This window comes from Alexandromys fortis, unplaced genomic scaffold, assembly GCF_014885135.2.
Source record: "Alexandromys fortis isolate MF-2015 unplaced genomic scaffold, M_Fortis_MF-2015_v1.1 scaffold_2_1_26212458, whole genome shotgun sequence".
In the NCBI taxonomy this organism is placed as follows: domain Eukaryota; kingdom Metazoa; phylum Chordata; class Mammalia; order Rodentia; family Cricetidae; genus Alexandromys; species Alexandromys fortis.
In genome coordinates this window covers 9,019,226-9,035,675 of record NW_026067930.1, presented here as the reverse complement: position 1 = coordinate 9,035,675, position 16,450 = coordinate 9,019,226, and the positions used below count along the sequence as shown (strand labels likewise).

General features: G+C 47.5%; 1 protein-coding gene across 1 annotated transcript in view; it reads left to right on the top strand.

Moving 5' to 3' along the window:
• The window catches only part of Tg (thyroglobulin), a 175,396-nt gene that overhangs the window by 50,670 nt on the left and 108,276 nt on the right, over positions 1-16,450 (top strand). Inside the window, exons 26-31 of the mRNA XM_050145305.1 lie at positions 2,900-3,091; positions 6,162-6,329; positions 11,608-11,673; positions 12,423-12,503; positions 13,922-14,059; positions 15,113-15,289. Of these exons, the coding sequence (XP_050001262.1) occupies positions 2,900-3,091; positions 6,162-6,329; positions 11,608-11,673; positions 12,423-12,503; positions 13,922-14,059; positions 15,113-15,289 (822 nt within the window). The remainder of the gene's footprint in view (positions 1-2,899; positions 3,092-6,161; positions 6,330-11,607; positions 11,674-12,422; positions 12,504-13,921; positions 14,060-15,112; positions 15,290-16,450) is intronic.

The window sequence follows — 16,450 nt, the reverse complement described above, 5'->3', positions numbered from 1 at the left end:
CATATCCCTGTCCTGATGGAACAGGGCATGTCTGCGGTACCAGCATCTTTTGTGTTGGCTTTCTCTGACCTACAGCCAGGGCTGCTACAGCTTCTGCCTCAATGTGCAACTGTTCCTACCATCCATTTTTAAGTGTAACAAAGCTTAGGGATTGCTTTATTCTACCAATAAAAGCCAAAGCAAACAAGGCAACCCCAGCTAAAAATGTCCCTTGAAAACTGTAATTAAGCCTTCTATCACACTTAAAAATACAATTATGTTTAAGTGCTTGTTGCCCTGTGCCTCCTCCTGTCTCCTGGAAGTTTATATTTGGATTACAAGGGAAAGTGAGAGCTTTTTTGCTGCCAAACTCAACCTAGGGCAGAAATTGGCTCGGTGCTTTATTTTGCTTTCTGTCTGTTTAAAGCCAAGATGTGTTCCCGCTGTACTGGAAGTGGTAGGCAGCTGGACTCAACCTCCTGTGTTTACTCCACCTCCAATCAGACTATTTCCCACTTCTACTTTAAGCTCAGTTCTTTTTTCAGCATGCTAATAATACAGGAGGAAATAACACAGGTTCTAAACAGTCCTCACTCACTAAGGGCCTTCTTGTCCAGTTCCACCCCTCACCCTAAGTCACTTATGTGATGGAACCAAAACAGGGGGGATTAGAGACTCCCAGTTTTCTACGATGCCCAACATCTCCTGCTCCTTACCCAGTTGAGGTCGATGGTCCTGGAACCTGGGAGAGGAGCATACGATCCTTAGCATCACAGGAAACCAATGCTAAGAAAATCCTGTTATGGGCTAGCCCAGATCTCAAACAAAAGACGAGATCTGGAAAGGGGACACATCCAACTACCCACTACATCCGGGTGAAACATCCTTCACATATGATCACTGGGACCTACTCCATTGTGGAGAACAAGACAGCCGTATAGAGCACACAGCCTAGGCGTGTCCTGAACTTCTCACTAGGCCTCATAGGACTATATGGGCTTTAGTAAGTGACCCAGTGGCTAAAACTGTGAGCAGAACATAACACTGAACGAGAGAAGAATGAATTCAGTGAGGAAAACATTTTGCAGCATGTGATGTTCTCAGAGTGAGGAGGAGAGATGGGACCAAAGTGAACATGAACAACTTTAGCAGTCAGGGGGGAGCCCTAGAAGAGATGGAATGGCAAGTGATACTCGAAAACTGGGAGGAAGCCTATTGTATAGCAACTGAGGGTGTTCTGTGACACGTGCCCTATGTGAAGGATGTCCAGGTCAGCCTTGACTCTGGCCTTGGCACCAGGAAGTGCTGGCCAGTAGAACTGCAGCCTGAGAACCTAGGCAATGAAAAGGATAGTCAGCAGTCACAGGGCACCACTGCGCCTTCAGATGGCGGTGGCAACACAGCTCTGATCTAATGAAATTGATGTTCAGACAGTGACGTCTGGCTGGAAGCTCATGATGCATGGATCTGGGAGCTGCTGTGTGAACATTTTCTCCCATAGCTTAAATACAGTGGGTGGGGGTCTTTTCTAAAGGCCCAAGCAGGGCGTAAATGCAGGGGAGGAGTGGCAAGTCCTAAGGTGACAATCAGGATGTCTCCTTTAAGGGGACCTGGGCTCCACTGCAAAATGGTAGCGGCTTTCCATGGGGTAGAAAGCAGATGGGGCTGAGTGGGTCCCTGCTTGGAGGGAAGAGATGCTGGCATTTTGGAGAGTGTACAACACCTGCTGGGCATCTGTTAGCCCTGGGATCATTGCATAGCTCTTTTCTATGCAGTTTGTCTCCATTCAATGTCTGTGAGGAGAAGGGTTCTCAGGCCTGCGTGTAGGTGAGGAAGCAGAGGCCCAGAGGATCCTGGCATTTGTGTAGTAAGGGGCCATCAGGGTCTTCCCTTGGGACCTTCAGAATCTGAGACTGGGCCACAAGCCTCTGCAGTGTCTCTAGAAATGGGAGTCAGTGTAGGCCTGGACCGCCGCTGGGCTACTGGAAGTCAGTACAGGAAAAGCATGGACACCTCTGCCACCTGAACCTGCTGTAGACCAGGGACACCAATTCACATCACAGACTAAGGCTCTCTCCTCGGAATAGCATGAGCACAAGAATAAGGCAACACACTCACACTGTATAGATTGGTGCTCTAAGGAGAACTAGAATTAGGAACAGGCAAGCCCGAGAGCAAGCCACTTTTAATCAGAGGGTTAGCAGAGACAATATGACCCTACTAAAGCCGATGGCTTAATGACAGAAAAAGGTGTGCTGAGTTCCTTAGAAACAGCTGTTTTGGACAGTAGGGAGGGAAAGCAGCTTGAAAAGCAGGTGTCAGCAGGGGCTGAGTGATGGTAGGTCACATAGTGAAGGGCCGCGTGTTAGGGACTTTGGAAGAAAGAACCTAAGGCAGGCTGAAAGCAAGAGGCTAGACCCCTTAGCCTGCAGCTGCCTTTCTACTCTAAGCTCCTCTGTCGATGTTTGGTATAACAGGATGGAGGAGCTAGCATCCATTGTGACTTCTGAATGATGGCAGCCTAGTTTCCTTGTCTGCCGCTGCCGTGTGTTCAGGCTTATCTATGTCACATACATGAAGCAATAAATAAGAAATGAGATAGTATGGGGTGCAGTGTCTATGCAGACGGGACATTGTTGCCACATCAGAATAATCAAAGGAACAGCACATGCAGTTTTCTAGGCGTGCTGATATTCACAGGTATAACGTGTGTGGTCCAGGTAAATGGCTTTGAGGTCCATGTGTGGCAGTCATATCCTCTCTATGTACAGAGGTTTCATGCTCAGAGAGAATCCTGTCTTGGTCGCACAGTGTTCCCCGCACACATGGGCCATACTCAGTGACTTGATTGAGATCACAGAGCTCTGCTCAACCCCACAGGGTTCTGAAGTCTTTTCAGACTCTTTCTGCCTCTCTTTAGGGCATGAATCCACTGCAGCTGGTCAGAAGAGCTTCGAACCAACAGGTTTTCAGAACGTGCTCTCTGGGCTGTACAGCCCTGTGGTGTTCTCAGCCTTGGGAGCCAACCTGACAGACACACACCTCTTCTGTCTGCTTGCCTGCAACCGTGACTCGTGCTGTGACGGCTTCATCCTCACACAGGTCAAAGCAGGTATGGCCGACTAGAGGGCTGGGCCTACCCAGGGGTATGGGGCACCTGGAGACTATGCTGAAAAGAAGTGACGATTTCCTTAGGTCTCAAATAGAGTGTATACGTTAACTTGGTGACTCGAAGAGGCTATGATAGTCCTGGGTAGAGGAAGAAAGAGAGTATGTTAGAAGTCAGTTCATGATGAAGAGGAGGAACTTCAAGTTGGCTGTGATCCCCAGAACAGAGAGAACAAGCCGTTGTCAACCATGGCTTAAGAAGGAGCAGCAGGAAGAAGGCGCATCAAGGGGACCTTTCCAGCTGCGCTAGCAAGCGTTTTCATCTTGAGAACACCTGGGAGCCATGGAAGGCTTAAAGCCAGTAAGGGTTGTGGTCACATTTGCCTTTGAAGCCAGCACTCTGATTGAAGCGTAGAAAAAGTGACAGATGATGTTCACTTGGGTGTGGAGGGGTCAAGAAGGTGAGAAGCTATGCAGAAGACCAGGTGGCCTGGACTAGGGTGGTGGCAGTGGGGTGAGGAAAATGAGGCAAATTCAAGAGGACTCTGAGGATGGAAAGAAGAGGTTTGTGGCTGGCTCTCCTGGTGGGATTTGGCTCTGTAGTCAGTAATGAATAGCAGAGACACCAGGTTATCTATCGCATGGCCTCAGAGGGAGACTTAGAGAGCTCAGGAGTCCGCCTGGACTTGACACACATTTGAGACATTTACAGAGTGTGGCTCATCTTGGATACAAAGCTCCAGGGCCCAGAGGGGCCGCGTGGATGGAAGAGGATAAGCAGTAGCCTCAGAGTGAACAGAAGACAGAAACCACCTGGTGACATCGGACATTGTGGGACTAGGGCAGGGGAGGTGGCTCAGTTATTAGAATGATTGTCGTGTATGCACGTGGCTCTGGTCTCCATGATTACCACCACATAAAGCCAGGTTTGGAAGTGCACACCTGCAATCCTACTAAGGAGGTGGAGAAAGGGAATTAGAAGTCCAAAGTCATTGATATAGAGGGCTGCCTAGGATACATTAGACCCTGTCTTTTCTAAAATTAAATAAAATGAAAGGTTTGAGTGCAGGTGAGAATTCTGGGGAGACAAAAGGTGATGGGTGAGAAGATGTGCAGTGTGTCAGACCCTGGGGAATACTTGGAAGAAAGGTAGAGCCACTAGGCAGGGAGAAAGAGACCCAGGGCTTCTAAAGGTAACTGAATGAGGGAGGGTGGGGCACGCAGGGAGCCTTGATGGTCCCTCATGCTGCTCCAGCTCCAGGAAACATCCATTGGAAGGTGCCCAGCTGAGTTCCTTGTGATCAGTAGTGGTAAGAATGAAACTGGTTGGTTTTGTCATTTTCATTGGAACAGGGTCTTGATTATCCCAAGTTGAAATTTTTCTAGGTAGCCAAGGATAACTTTGAACTTGTGACCTTCCTCTTCCCACATCTTTAGTGTTGGTGTTACAGGCATGCTTCATCAGGCATGTAATGCTTATGGTACCAGGGACTGACCCCGGGCCTTTATGCATGCAAAGCAAGCGCTTTACTAAGGAAGCTGCCTTCTCAGGCCCGGAACTAGACTGTTTTGTTGAAAAGATGGTTAGAACAACTTCGTTCCTAACTGTCCTGGCCTTAGACCTACAATTATACAATGTGGGTTCACGTTAGTGTTTAGATGGGCAAACCATTCAGTGCCCCCGATGTGGGCATCAACACATGTCTTCCTGCACACCCATTTGGAAAGTCTGCCTCCAAAGCCAGGTTGCCTCCTTGAGCTAAACATGTCTTCTGTGGGCACCACCGTCTCTCCAGATGCTGTGTTACTCACCAGACCACGTGATTGTTTCATGTGGAAACACTGACTTCATTTTCCCTAGGATCATATATGAAGGATCATTTTGTTCTCTGGAGCAGTGAGCCTTCCAAGCCCTGTCTTCCACGACACAGTGGTTGGCAGCCTGCTGGCTGTTCCCTCCAAGTCTAACTAGTGAGCTGTGAATTACCCTGAACCCAACATCTTACCCACCCCTACCATCAAATGCAGTGCCAGAAACTGGGCCCTTGGGTCCAACCATCTGGCTGTCTTTCCAGACTGATCCGGACTTGTGGGTGGTTGGAAGTTTTAATTTAGAGGACTTTGGCTAGACCTGCTGAGGTCTGGAAACAGAATCCCGCTACATCCTTCACCACAGCCTGTAAAGTCATTTAGCTTTCTTTTAAATCCCTCCTTTTGCTCTCCCCTCCTAGCTGCCTCTTACCAAAGCTGCCAGCCACCTCCTACCTCCTCTGGCTTCTTACCTCCAGCTCCCAGTGAATGGCTGTGTTTTCAATAGGGAGCAGTTAGTGACGATTCATGATGCTTGAAGCCTGCATTGAAGTGGGGGATACTGGGAAGAGGGACTTGGGGGCCCCCATGACCTTAGGTTCAAGTGTCACTGGAGCTGGAGGGTGTGACCAGCAAGTAACAGGTCCCCACCACACAGGAACATGAGTAACACAGGGACATGCAGTGCTAGTAAAGGAAGCTGTTTGATTTCCTTCTGAACTGGGGGTCAGAGAACAAGAGCACCAGTCTCTGCCTGCATATTCTCTCTCTCTCTCTCTCTCTCTCTCTCTCTCTCTCTCTCTCTCTCTCTCCAACCCAGTCTGCTCCTTAGTGGGGCTTCAGCTGCCTCCACCCTTTCACTATTTCTCAGACACTAGGAAAAAAAAACACTTCTCCTTTTGTGGTGTCTCAGTGTCCCCCTCTGTGAAATCAGGGTATCTAATGAGGTCAGTGACTCTTGAATCTGGCTCTACACCAGATTCTTCTGTGTGCTTCTTCTGAACATTGACTCTCCAGTAGCACCTCACGCCCCCTTCCCCCGTGTGACCACACGATGAAGTCCACAGCTGGCACACTCTCCCTGGGTAGTGTATCAGTGCCACATAGGGACCTCTGAGGCCATCTTCAGAACGAGATTTGAAAGCAGACTCCAGCACCCCAGTGTCCCTGTCCCATCCCTGGGGAATTGTCTGGGCTCTCAGAAAACAGGAAGGCTATGCAGGGTCCCAAAGGTTTCCTTCACACCGGCCTCTCCTCTCTGACAGGGCCCACTATCTGTGGACTTCTCAGCTCTCCTGACATTCTGGTTTGCCACATCAATGACTGGAGGGATGTTGCTGATACTCAGGCCAATGGTACATGTCCAGGGGTGACATATGACCAGGGGAGCCGCCGGGTGGCCTTGAATCTGGGAGGCCAAGAGTTCCTGCAGGGTAAGCCTCTACTTTTTGCCCCTTTTCGTCGTATTTCCAAGTTCCTCTTCTCACCAGCGGGGGCTCTGCTAACTTTTGCGATACAGTTCTGCATCCCGAGACCCTGTACCCCTCCTCAACTATAAATCTCCCAGGACACGGGTACATCCTCCTCGCGCTGACCCCTCTTCTCCAGACTGTGTAGGCTCCATTTATAAAAAGGGAAAGGCACCCATGATATTGCACAGAAAATTGCTGGCTGAGTTCAGTGTTATCCCAGCAAAACGTTTAGTTGATTCAGCTCTCAAAGCTGAAGGCTAGCTGGGGCCAAGACACCTCATGAATCTAGCATGCCTGGCTGCTAGCTTAGTCAGTCCTGCGCCAACTGGGGGCCAGGCCTGCTGCTGCCGGTCTTGCCCTGCTTGGGACGAGTGCGTTCATTTCCTGCAGGTGGCAGAAGCAGGGCAGAATAAGAATGAAGGGCAAGGCCTGCGAAAGTCCGGACACACTCGTCTGGTGCATAAACAAACCACACAGGGAAACTAGAAGCCAAAAGACGGGAAATAGTGTTTCACTAGTGGGAGGTGTTGCTAAGTCGCATGTAAAGTATCTGAAGCTAAGTAAGGGTGGGAGACAATAGTGAGATACCCTGGGCATTTTCCCCGGGAGGTTCAGAACCTCTGTGTTACACCTAATGCCCTGCCTGTCTAATCACAGGAGCACAGGGGCAGACGTGTTACAGGCGAGGATAGGCATGGGGCAGAAAGAACAAATGAGCCTGGGATGTTCCCTTCTCCCATTTACTGAAGCTCCTCCTACTTTTCTGTAAGATATGTAAGCTTAGAGACAGCAGGCTGGCCTCAATCCACAGGAATGGCTGGTGGGTTTCCGAGGTCTCCCTGGGCCAGTCAGACCGCCTTTCTGCTTTCTTGCCTGGCTGCCCCTCTTAGCAGGCCCAGGAGAGGGAAAAAGGCTTCATTTGCAGTCCTAAAGTGGCCCTGGCTAGGCCAGCGCTGTTCACAGGGTTAGGCACAGCAGGGCCAGTGTCACCCAGAACTGGTTAGACATGTAAAGTCTCAGGGCCCCATGCCAAAGAGGCTAAGGAATCTAGTTCTGATAATGTGTAAACTTGTTGCCTGCTAGGTTGGAGCATAGGCTAGGAGTGTCCTGCAAACAAAATAGTTCATTGTACTGTTAGGTCAGACAGTAGCAAGACTGAGACCTGCACATGCACAGTGGTTCAAGGAAGGCACCGCTGTTGTGGTCTTGGCCATCTTAGCGCTGAGGGGAAGCAGGGACATGGGAGTTAGGACACCCCCCTAGGGAAGTTTTGCCTGAAATGGGCTCCGGGTGTCTTAGCCACTCCAATAGTGGCAGGCACACAGGGAGAGCTTTGGACAATGTTGTGTCTTTTTTTTTTTTTTTTTAACTTGTGCTGATACCAAGGCCAATATATAGCATGTATGTTGCTCTTTGGAGAATCACGTATGCCTCAATAATTCTTGGACTCATGATATAGAGCATAAAATCCAGTGTAGAAAACACCTAGGAAGTCCAGTTGGCACACACAACCAAAGCCTGGAGATACACGTTGGAATCTGGCAGCCTTCCAGAGAGCCTAAATCTCTTCTTTTGGGGTAAACAGAATCCAATGGCTTATTTGCAGGATGGCTGCCTCACAGATGCTCTTCATTACTCTGAGAGGCGTCCAGGGTGAGAACAGGCATTTCAGGAAAGACATGTGATGAGCTGGCAGCCGTAAGTCAGTGGACTGCTTAACCAGGACATGTGATTGGTGCGTGTGCCCAAGGGGCCAGGAATGCACCCTGGACTCGCCTCCACTCGGAGGGGTGACAATGGAGGAAGGGCCTTTGTGTGTGTGTGTGTGTGTATGTGAGAGAGAGAGAGAGAGAGAGAGAGAGAGAGAGAGAGAGAGAGAGAGAGAGAGAGAGAGAGAGAATCAGAGTACAAACACCTTGGCTGTCAGTCCTTAGGTGCCTTTCATTTTGGTTTGAGACAGGAGGGTCTCTGGGGTCTTATTGAGGCTAGGCTAACTGGACAGTTCCAGGAATCTGCCCTTTTCTCACTAACACCTCACTATCACTGCAACTGCAAGTAATTTCCTAGTTTATTAAATGGGTTTTAAGAATTGGACTCAGGTCATCACATTCGTGACGCAAGTGATTTATCAACTGAGAAATCTCTCCAACCCACCTTTGGCATTTTCAATGCAGTGTGTGTGTGTGTGTGTGTGTGTGTGTGTTCATTCTAAGGCTTTCTTATTTCCTATTTATTCTGATCAAATGTATAAGACAACCTTTGGTTTATAATCCTAGGGGCATACCTTAGGCTGCCCTGACGTCCCTTTTAATAAAGCACCTTCTCAAACAGAAATAAACAAACTCTATCTTCATCAAAGTTCACCGAGGGCCAACCCCTTTCTCCTCATTCCACAATTTCACAGAGGCCAGCTGAATTGCAGAGTTAGCAGATCCGTGAACCAAACCCCATAGTGAATGCTTGTTCTGTGCTGAGCTTGCCCAGGTCACAGTCTTTCCAAGTCTGAAAGAGAATCGCAATGATAGTCCTGGGGACTGCTCAGAGAGTTAAAAGGCATGGCAGGAGACACACAGAGGCAAGGAGCTGCATGAATTGTTTGCATTCCAAATTCCTTTAGTTGAGCCCCACATTCTCCCTCCAGAGTTCTGTGACCTTCTTCAAGCACTTAGCTACCCTAAGCCTCAGGGTGACCCTCTATGAAGTCTGAACACTTTACGTAATGGAACGAAGTGCCAGCATGCTGTACAGATGGCAAAAAACAGCTTTCTAAGGTCCCACTCTCTGGTGGTTTACCTGTGCCCCAGAGCAACCCTCACTAGGGTGGATTGCTTCTGTTTCTTGGCTAGCTGTCGATGTCAGAGTTGAGTCCAGCAGAGACCTGGTTATGGGTCAGGCAGGCTTAGATCTGTATTGGAAAGCTAATACGGCTAGGCTCCCAGTTGTAGGAAACAGCAGCTCAGTAGAATGCATGACCTTTAAATGGGAAGCTCACCGAAGTCTGCTTTGCATGATTGCCTTTAAGATCCTTTGGATCTCCTGCCAAGGCAAACCTGACCCAGATAGTATACTTCAGAACTGAGTGTGTTGTCCTGCTCATTAATGCTCACTATGGCTCAACCTTTGAACCCCCAAGTTATTGTGCAAACTCCCCACCATGCCCTCTAGGGCCACTTTCTACTCCCGAGGTCCACATGTGATTTCCCGAAAGCAGAAAATGCTTTCAAGTCATCTGTGGTTACAGCAGCAGATTCTTTGGCATCTGTGATAACTGGGAATTCCTCTGCTCGGATGCCACTGCAAAGCCTCTCTCCTGGACTCCGTCTGAATGCCAGTTCACAGCAAGCTCTGCTTCAAAGATGGCAAAGGAAAGATATTAAAAGGCTACTGCAAAAGGAGCAGAGGGATCAAGAAGGAATGGTGTGGCCAGCCATAAGTTGGTAGCGGTCTTCACATGTTATCACCACAGCCCTCTGGTGTATCCCTCATAACCAAAACCCCCCAGGCACATGGGAGGCAGCAGGCCAGGTACTGGGTGCAAAGGCTGCAAAGGTTTCCATTGCCAAGGCCAAGAAGCTCCCCAGCTAGCTAAACAGATGGGCATTTCTAAAGCACAATGTTGACCGAGATTTCTGTCCTGCCTAGTCCTGCAGCTGTTAAGTCTCAAAGACTCAAACAGAGGTCTACATTAGTTATAAACTGATTAACCCATTAGCTCAGGCTTCTTTATAACTTATATTAGCCCATATAAATTATGGGCTATGTTAAGTTATGGGCATAGTTGTTGTCTATGTTAGCTATGTGGCTTGGTATCTTTTTCTATGAGGCAGTTACATCTTGCTTCCTCTATGGCTGGGTCACGATTGCAGACTGAAACTCCCCTCTTCCCATAATTCTCATTGCCACACCTCTACTTCCTGCCTTGCTACTGGACAATTAGCATTTTATTAAAAATAATACAAGTGACAGGATAAAAGACCATTGTCCCACAGCAGCACAGACCTGCACTTTGGCTTCTTAGACTGGTAGGACTGTTGACTTCGCAGTGCTCAAGTAGAAGCCTTCTGCTCAGGCGCTAGGAACTAGCTAGGTTCTAAGATCACTTAACCTATCTACAGCTGATTTCTGTTCCCCACAACCAGAGTAAATACATAAATAAACATGCCCACCATCAACCCACAGAGAACCAAGAGATGATTTGGTACAATTTGACCCCATGGCAGGTGTACATGGGAAGTTTCTCCCTCAAACTATTAGGGGTGTGTGCCAGATGAGAGTGCTCTGTGCCTGAGACTGAACAGGGGAAAAAGAGGAACACTTACTATCAAGAGGGTGCGAGAATTCTAGCTTTATCTGGTGTGGCACCGGGGAAAAAGAACTCCCTAGAAAAGAGAGGGGACTAGCTAGAGTGGTAACAGGAGAGGAATGGGGGAAAAGAGAGGATATGAGGCATTGTTAAGACAACATAAATGATAAACATCTTTGAAAATGTCTTTATAAAGCCCATAATTATATATAATGAATATATGCCAATAAAAAATTAAAAAATAGTAACATTAACAACAAAACTAAATAAAAAAGTTGCCAATGATTGAATATGTGTCCCATGTGTAGGATCTAGGAGATAACTTCTGTAGAGTAATGCCACCATTCAGTTGCCAGACACAGTTAATTTTTACATTTATTGATTTATATATTTGGTGTGTATGTGTGTGCATGTGTGTGTGCATACCTGTGTATATTGCATGAGCACACATGCCACCATGTGTATGTAAGGTCAGAAGAGGACAACTTGACTGGGTTAGTTCTCTCCTTCTACCATATGGAATGTGCGGATCAAACTGAGAACACAAGCCTTGGGAGCACATGTCCTTACGACCCACCCTGCTGATCCAGCTTCCTTAAGGAGGTCAGAATCTCAGCAGTTTGATGTCAGAAAATACCCACAATGGGACCTCGTAAATACGTTGTTTTCTTTAAGCCATCCCTTAACTGCTTGAGTCTTGCTCCTGTGTTGTAGGCTTGTGACCCTCCCACATTAGTCTGTCTGGTGCCCTGCGCTGGATTCCTGAAGTCTGACCAGTTGCTGGGATGGCACTCCATGAAGCTTTGAGGGATCCTTTGTAGAGAACAGAGTCAAGCCAGGAAAATCTTGGGGAGAGGGGGTGATGAGGCGATTGTAAAGGTGGGTGACCATTGAGAGCAAGCACCAGCAAGGCTCATAAATGGCAATCTTCTGCAGGTCTGACGCTCTTGGAAGGCACTCAAGACACCGTTATCAGCTTCCAGCAGGTGTACCTCTGGAAAGGTGAGCTCCAAGGTGGGGATTCAGGGGTAACAGGACAGTGGCTTCCTGAGTTTGGTCCCAGTTTGAATCCACAAGGTATCCTGCTCCCAGTGGAAGTAAAATGCAGACCTATGTTCTATGGGAATGCTCTCTATGGAGCAGAAGGGCTCCCATTCCTCATCAGAGGAGACATATAGGCTAAAAGAATGTCATGTGGAAAGCCTCCAAAAGATGGGGAAGGCAGGAAATGCTTGGTTCTGGGGAGATAGAGTTCACCACTACAGGCTGCCTTTATCAGCAGAGTGGGCTGTTGTAAACCTCAGAAAACATTCCCCCAGGGAACTTAGCCCCATGAGCTTCTGCTTCCTGGGGCTCAGGGTGATCATGTGACCTAGGTGATTGGTGCTATGGGGTTTAATTAAACTTTTTAAATCCTGCCTTGCCTGCTGAACCTCTAAGAGTCTTGGGATGAGTTCTTCTCCCTCACTGAGTCTCATTTCTCAGAGGATGCATGTGAACCTTCTTCATCCCCTTCAAGGGTGTTGTGAGCATATATGAGCATCTTTAAAGGGTAAACGTTAATAGTTACAGTGTCACAAGCAGTCTAATTCTAGCCCTGAAAGATTGGCCAGTGTTAGTTGCAGGACCAGACATGCTCACCTGGGTGGCTGGATCTGCGCCTGCCTCGTGCTGAGTTCCTGGTTGTGGGATGTGACGATTGCTATGTAGCTGCCTCGTCATTACCAGGAGTCTTATTTTCTTCTTCCTAGAGTCTGACATGGGGTCTCGGCCTGAATCCATGGCATGTGGAAAGGATGTGGCGCCTAGGTTGGACCCTCCAGCAGAAGCAGGTATTGCCTCTAAAGAGTTCATACAGTTGGGTCCTGCAGACAAGATAACGGCATTCAAGGTCTAATCAATGAATGGGCCTCTTATTTTTACTCCATTCTGAAGCCTTGGAGCAGTGGTTCTCAATCTTCTTAATGCTGCACCCCTTTAATAAAATTCCTCATGTTGTGGTGACCCCCAAGCATAAAATTATTTTTGTCCTACTTCATAAATGTAATTTTGCTACTGTTATGAATTGTAATGTAAATATCTGATATGCGATCCAAGGGAGTTGTCACCCACAAGTTGAGAACCACTGAAAGCCTTACAAAGCACCAAATTATGCCCCTAATCTATTTATTCCCCCACAAATACAAAGACTCCTGAAGTGTGCAGTAAGAACAGCATGTATGGAAGCTTCATTGCCCAGTCTCAATGCTGCAGAAACAGGAACAAACACAAGAGCTATAGCAGGAGCAATTGCCTGCTTAAAGAGCAGGATTTAACAGAGCATGCCCAAGACCCCAGCATCTCAACCCTGTAGACCTAGAAAAATGTTACTATGTGTCAGAAAATGTCAACCCTGTCAAAATTAGCAGTCTGTAAGGGGTCATGGCAGACAGGGGACTAGTTCATTCAGACGTGGATTGTGGTTGTGCCTGGGGAAGTGTGAGAACAACTTGCCCCCGGAACCTATAGTTTTACTATAAGGTGGCACTAAGGGCCAGGAAGAATGGAGGAAGAGAGAAGTAGAAAGAGATGGAGGGGAAGTCTGAGAGCAGAAGGGGGGTGTCTTAGTCTACTCAGTGCTGTAATAACAACATTCCAGACTAAGTACTTTTTAATGAATACTGTGTATTCGCCTCCTAACTCTGAAGGCTGACAAACCCAGCATTGGAAAGCTAGGTCTGGTGAGTGCCTTCTACTGGGCAGTACCATGGTAGAAAGTGTCAAAAGGCTCAAGAGAGTGAGAGGGGAGCCAGCTTGCTATTCTAGCCCACCCTTGCAGTACAATTTGTCTACTGTGCATTGGATTCAGGGATTGAGTTCCAACAGGACGCAACAAACTGTAGTGTGGTTGGCTGAAAGTTTCAGAACAAAGAATCTGGTGACGTGGCTATTGTGATTGGCTCAGCTATGTCCTTGAAGCTACCCAGGCAGGAATCCCAGGGGAAAGCCCTGTGTTGGGTAGAAAGGTAGACCAGGGGGCTCCTAAGGTTTCTTCTGGGTTTCACAAGTGTGTGATTTTTATGATTTCCTAGGACTTTCTGAACGCCTTTAGTCTGTTCAGATCCATACTGTCATTTCTAGCCCTGCTCTGGCTTCAGGTCATCTAAGAATGTTTTGTGTCTCCTAATCTGTCACCAGGTTTGCTTCTCTCTGCCTCATACATGCTGGAGAGATAAAGGTAAAGGAAGCTGACCCTCTCCTTCTTTTTCAGCTGTGACAACAGAACTTTTCCTCCCTGTGGACACTGCTCAGGTCATTGTCAGGGCAAACCACTCATTGCCCAGCCAGCAGTACTGGCTCTTCACACATCTGTTTTCAGCAGAGCAGGCGAACTCGTGGTGCCTTTCTCGTGAGTATCTTAGACTGAAATCTTCTTCCAGACCCTGGTTCAACAACCCCTGAGATGTAGATAAGTTCAAATTCACTGGCATAACTCAGCGGCCACTACTTCCTTAGCATAGAGATGGGAATTGTTCCCAGCCTTTAAGATGCTCACAGTGAAGGCAGTGTCTGCTCAGCAACCAGAACCTATCATCCATACATCCGTCCGTCTGTCTGTCCATCCATCTATCTATCTGTCCATCTATCTGTTTATCCAATGTTGAACATTCATTATGTCCTAGGACTTCCATTTGACTTTGTTGATGAAACCCAAGCAGAATGAGTCACTACCCTTTACTTAAAATAGTTCATATGTATCTTTGGAAAGACTGACATATGCAAGAGAACAGAGTGTTCACATACAAAGACCTAGGTCTCTGGTCTGCTCACTCTTAGTGCTTCCGGGAGATCATGGGTAAAGCCACTGAGTTTTCATCCTGTTGACTCCCATATTGCTGACTTTGTTTCTGACCTCTCATTTAACTTGATCACCCTATACTCAAGCCACAAGATCACGTATTTCCCCATTTCATAGATTCCCCGGTGTTTTTGTTAGGACGCCATGACTATCATGGGTGTACTAGTATTTTGCCAACTTGACACAAGTTAGGGTCAACTAAGAAAAGGAAGCCTCAATTAAGAAAATGCCTCCATCAGATTGGCTGGAAAGTTAGTCTATGGGACATTTTCTTGATTAGTGATAGATGTGGGAGAACCCAGTCCACTGTGGGTGGTGCAGTCTCTGGGAAGGTGGTCCCGCATTGTATAAGGAAACAGGCTGATCAAGGCATGGAGAGCACCCCTCCATGTTCTTGCATTGGCTTGCCTTGAGTTCCCTTCATGGTAGGCAGTAAGCTATACGGTGAAATAAATTCTTTCCTCCCCAGGTCACTTGTGGTTGTGGTGTTTACCACAGCAATAGAAAGTAAACCAGTGCACTCTGCTCTGAAAGATTCCCCAGATGAGTCTGCCCACTTAAGGCCTTGCATGGACTAAACACCAACTGCCTTCTTGCCTTTAGGGTGTTCCCAGGAGCCTGCTTTCTGTCAACTTGCAGACATAACGGAGACCACACCTTTGTATTTCACATGCTATCTCTACCCAGAAGCCCAGGTCTGTGACAACATCTTAGAATCTAATGCCAAGAATTGTAGCCAGATTCTGCCCCACCAACCAAATGCCCTCTTCCGGAAGAAAGGTAAGCATGGTGGTCTTCATGAGCTGGGTGTCTGATAGACCATCACTCTGCAGGTTAAGAAACAGTGAGATTAATTTCTTTTCTTTTTAAGAGTATTACTCTTCACACACACACACACATGCATGTGCACACATACATACATAAACACACACACAAACCATTAAAGAAAAAAGAGACCATGAATTTTTTAAATAGAGCAAGAAGGGATGCATGGATGGGATTAGAAGGAGGAAAAGGAAGGGAGAAATGGTGTAATTATAATCTCAAAAACTAATATATGTATAAGTTTATCCATGGTCGTTCGGAGATATGTAGCCATTGAGAAAGGCATCAGGCTGACACCTCAGAGAGTTCTGCTCTGGGGTCTGACCTCAGGTGGAGTCACTACTGATAGACTTGCCTCAGGATTTCATGCAACTGTGTGATACAGAGATCTCAGAGACGGTGGCTTTTATAATGCCAAAGTTGTTCTCTCTTTTCAAGGACATTGATTGTGTCATTTTGCCATCACGGTGGTGATGTCATTTTTCACCCTATTTCCCCAGTAGCTTGTTTTTCCACTTTCTTTGTCAAGGACCTTCACATATCTGGGGGCTCTTGGCTTCCCCTCAAACATCAGAGGCCACAAAGCTTGAAGCAACTCTATTTGGTGGGAGCTTCTTGGGTGTTGGTTTCTCCTTAGTATAATCTGATCCAGTTGTTCTTGGTAGGATCCTTTTGTTAGTACTCCTAGGCCCTTTGTCAGAGAAATATCATAGTACTTGGCCTGAATATACACATTAGCAAGGTGGGAGAATCTCGGATCTCTGTGAAGCCTAAAATCATGCTCTGTGGGGTTTGTGTATCTACTATCAGAGGACACCAAGGGACCCTCTCTTCTGATCCTTCTAGAAATAAATCTTCCATCTTTGCCCTTGTAGGGAGGGTACTTAGACTATCAGTTCCCCTGGAGATGCAGGGGTCTGGAGGCACACATGCTCCCTTCTTGCTACTTCACACAGAGGAGCAGAACCTGCCTTCCTAGTCTCTGGAGCCAAGGTCCTCCACAGGCTTCCTAGACCCTGAGATTGTTCCATCTCTCTAATTCTCATTGCCCTGTGGGCTGATGCCTTTACAGGAGTGCCTTGTAAGAAGCCATGGGCTCCATTCCAAGTGCCTACT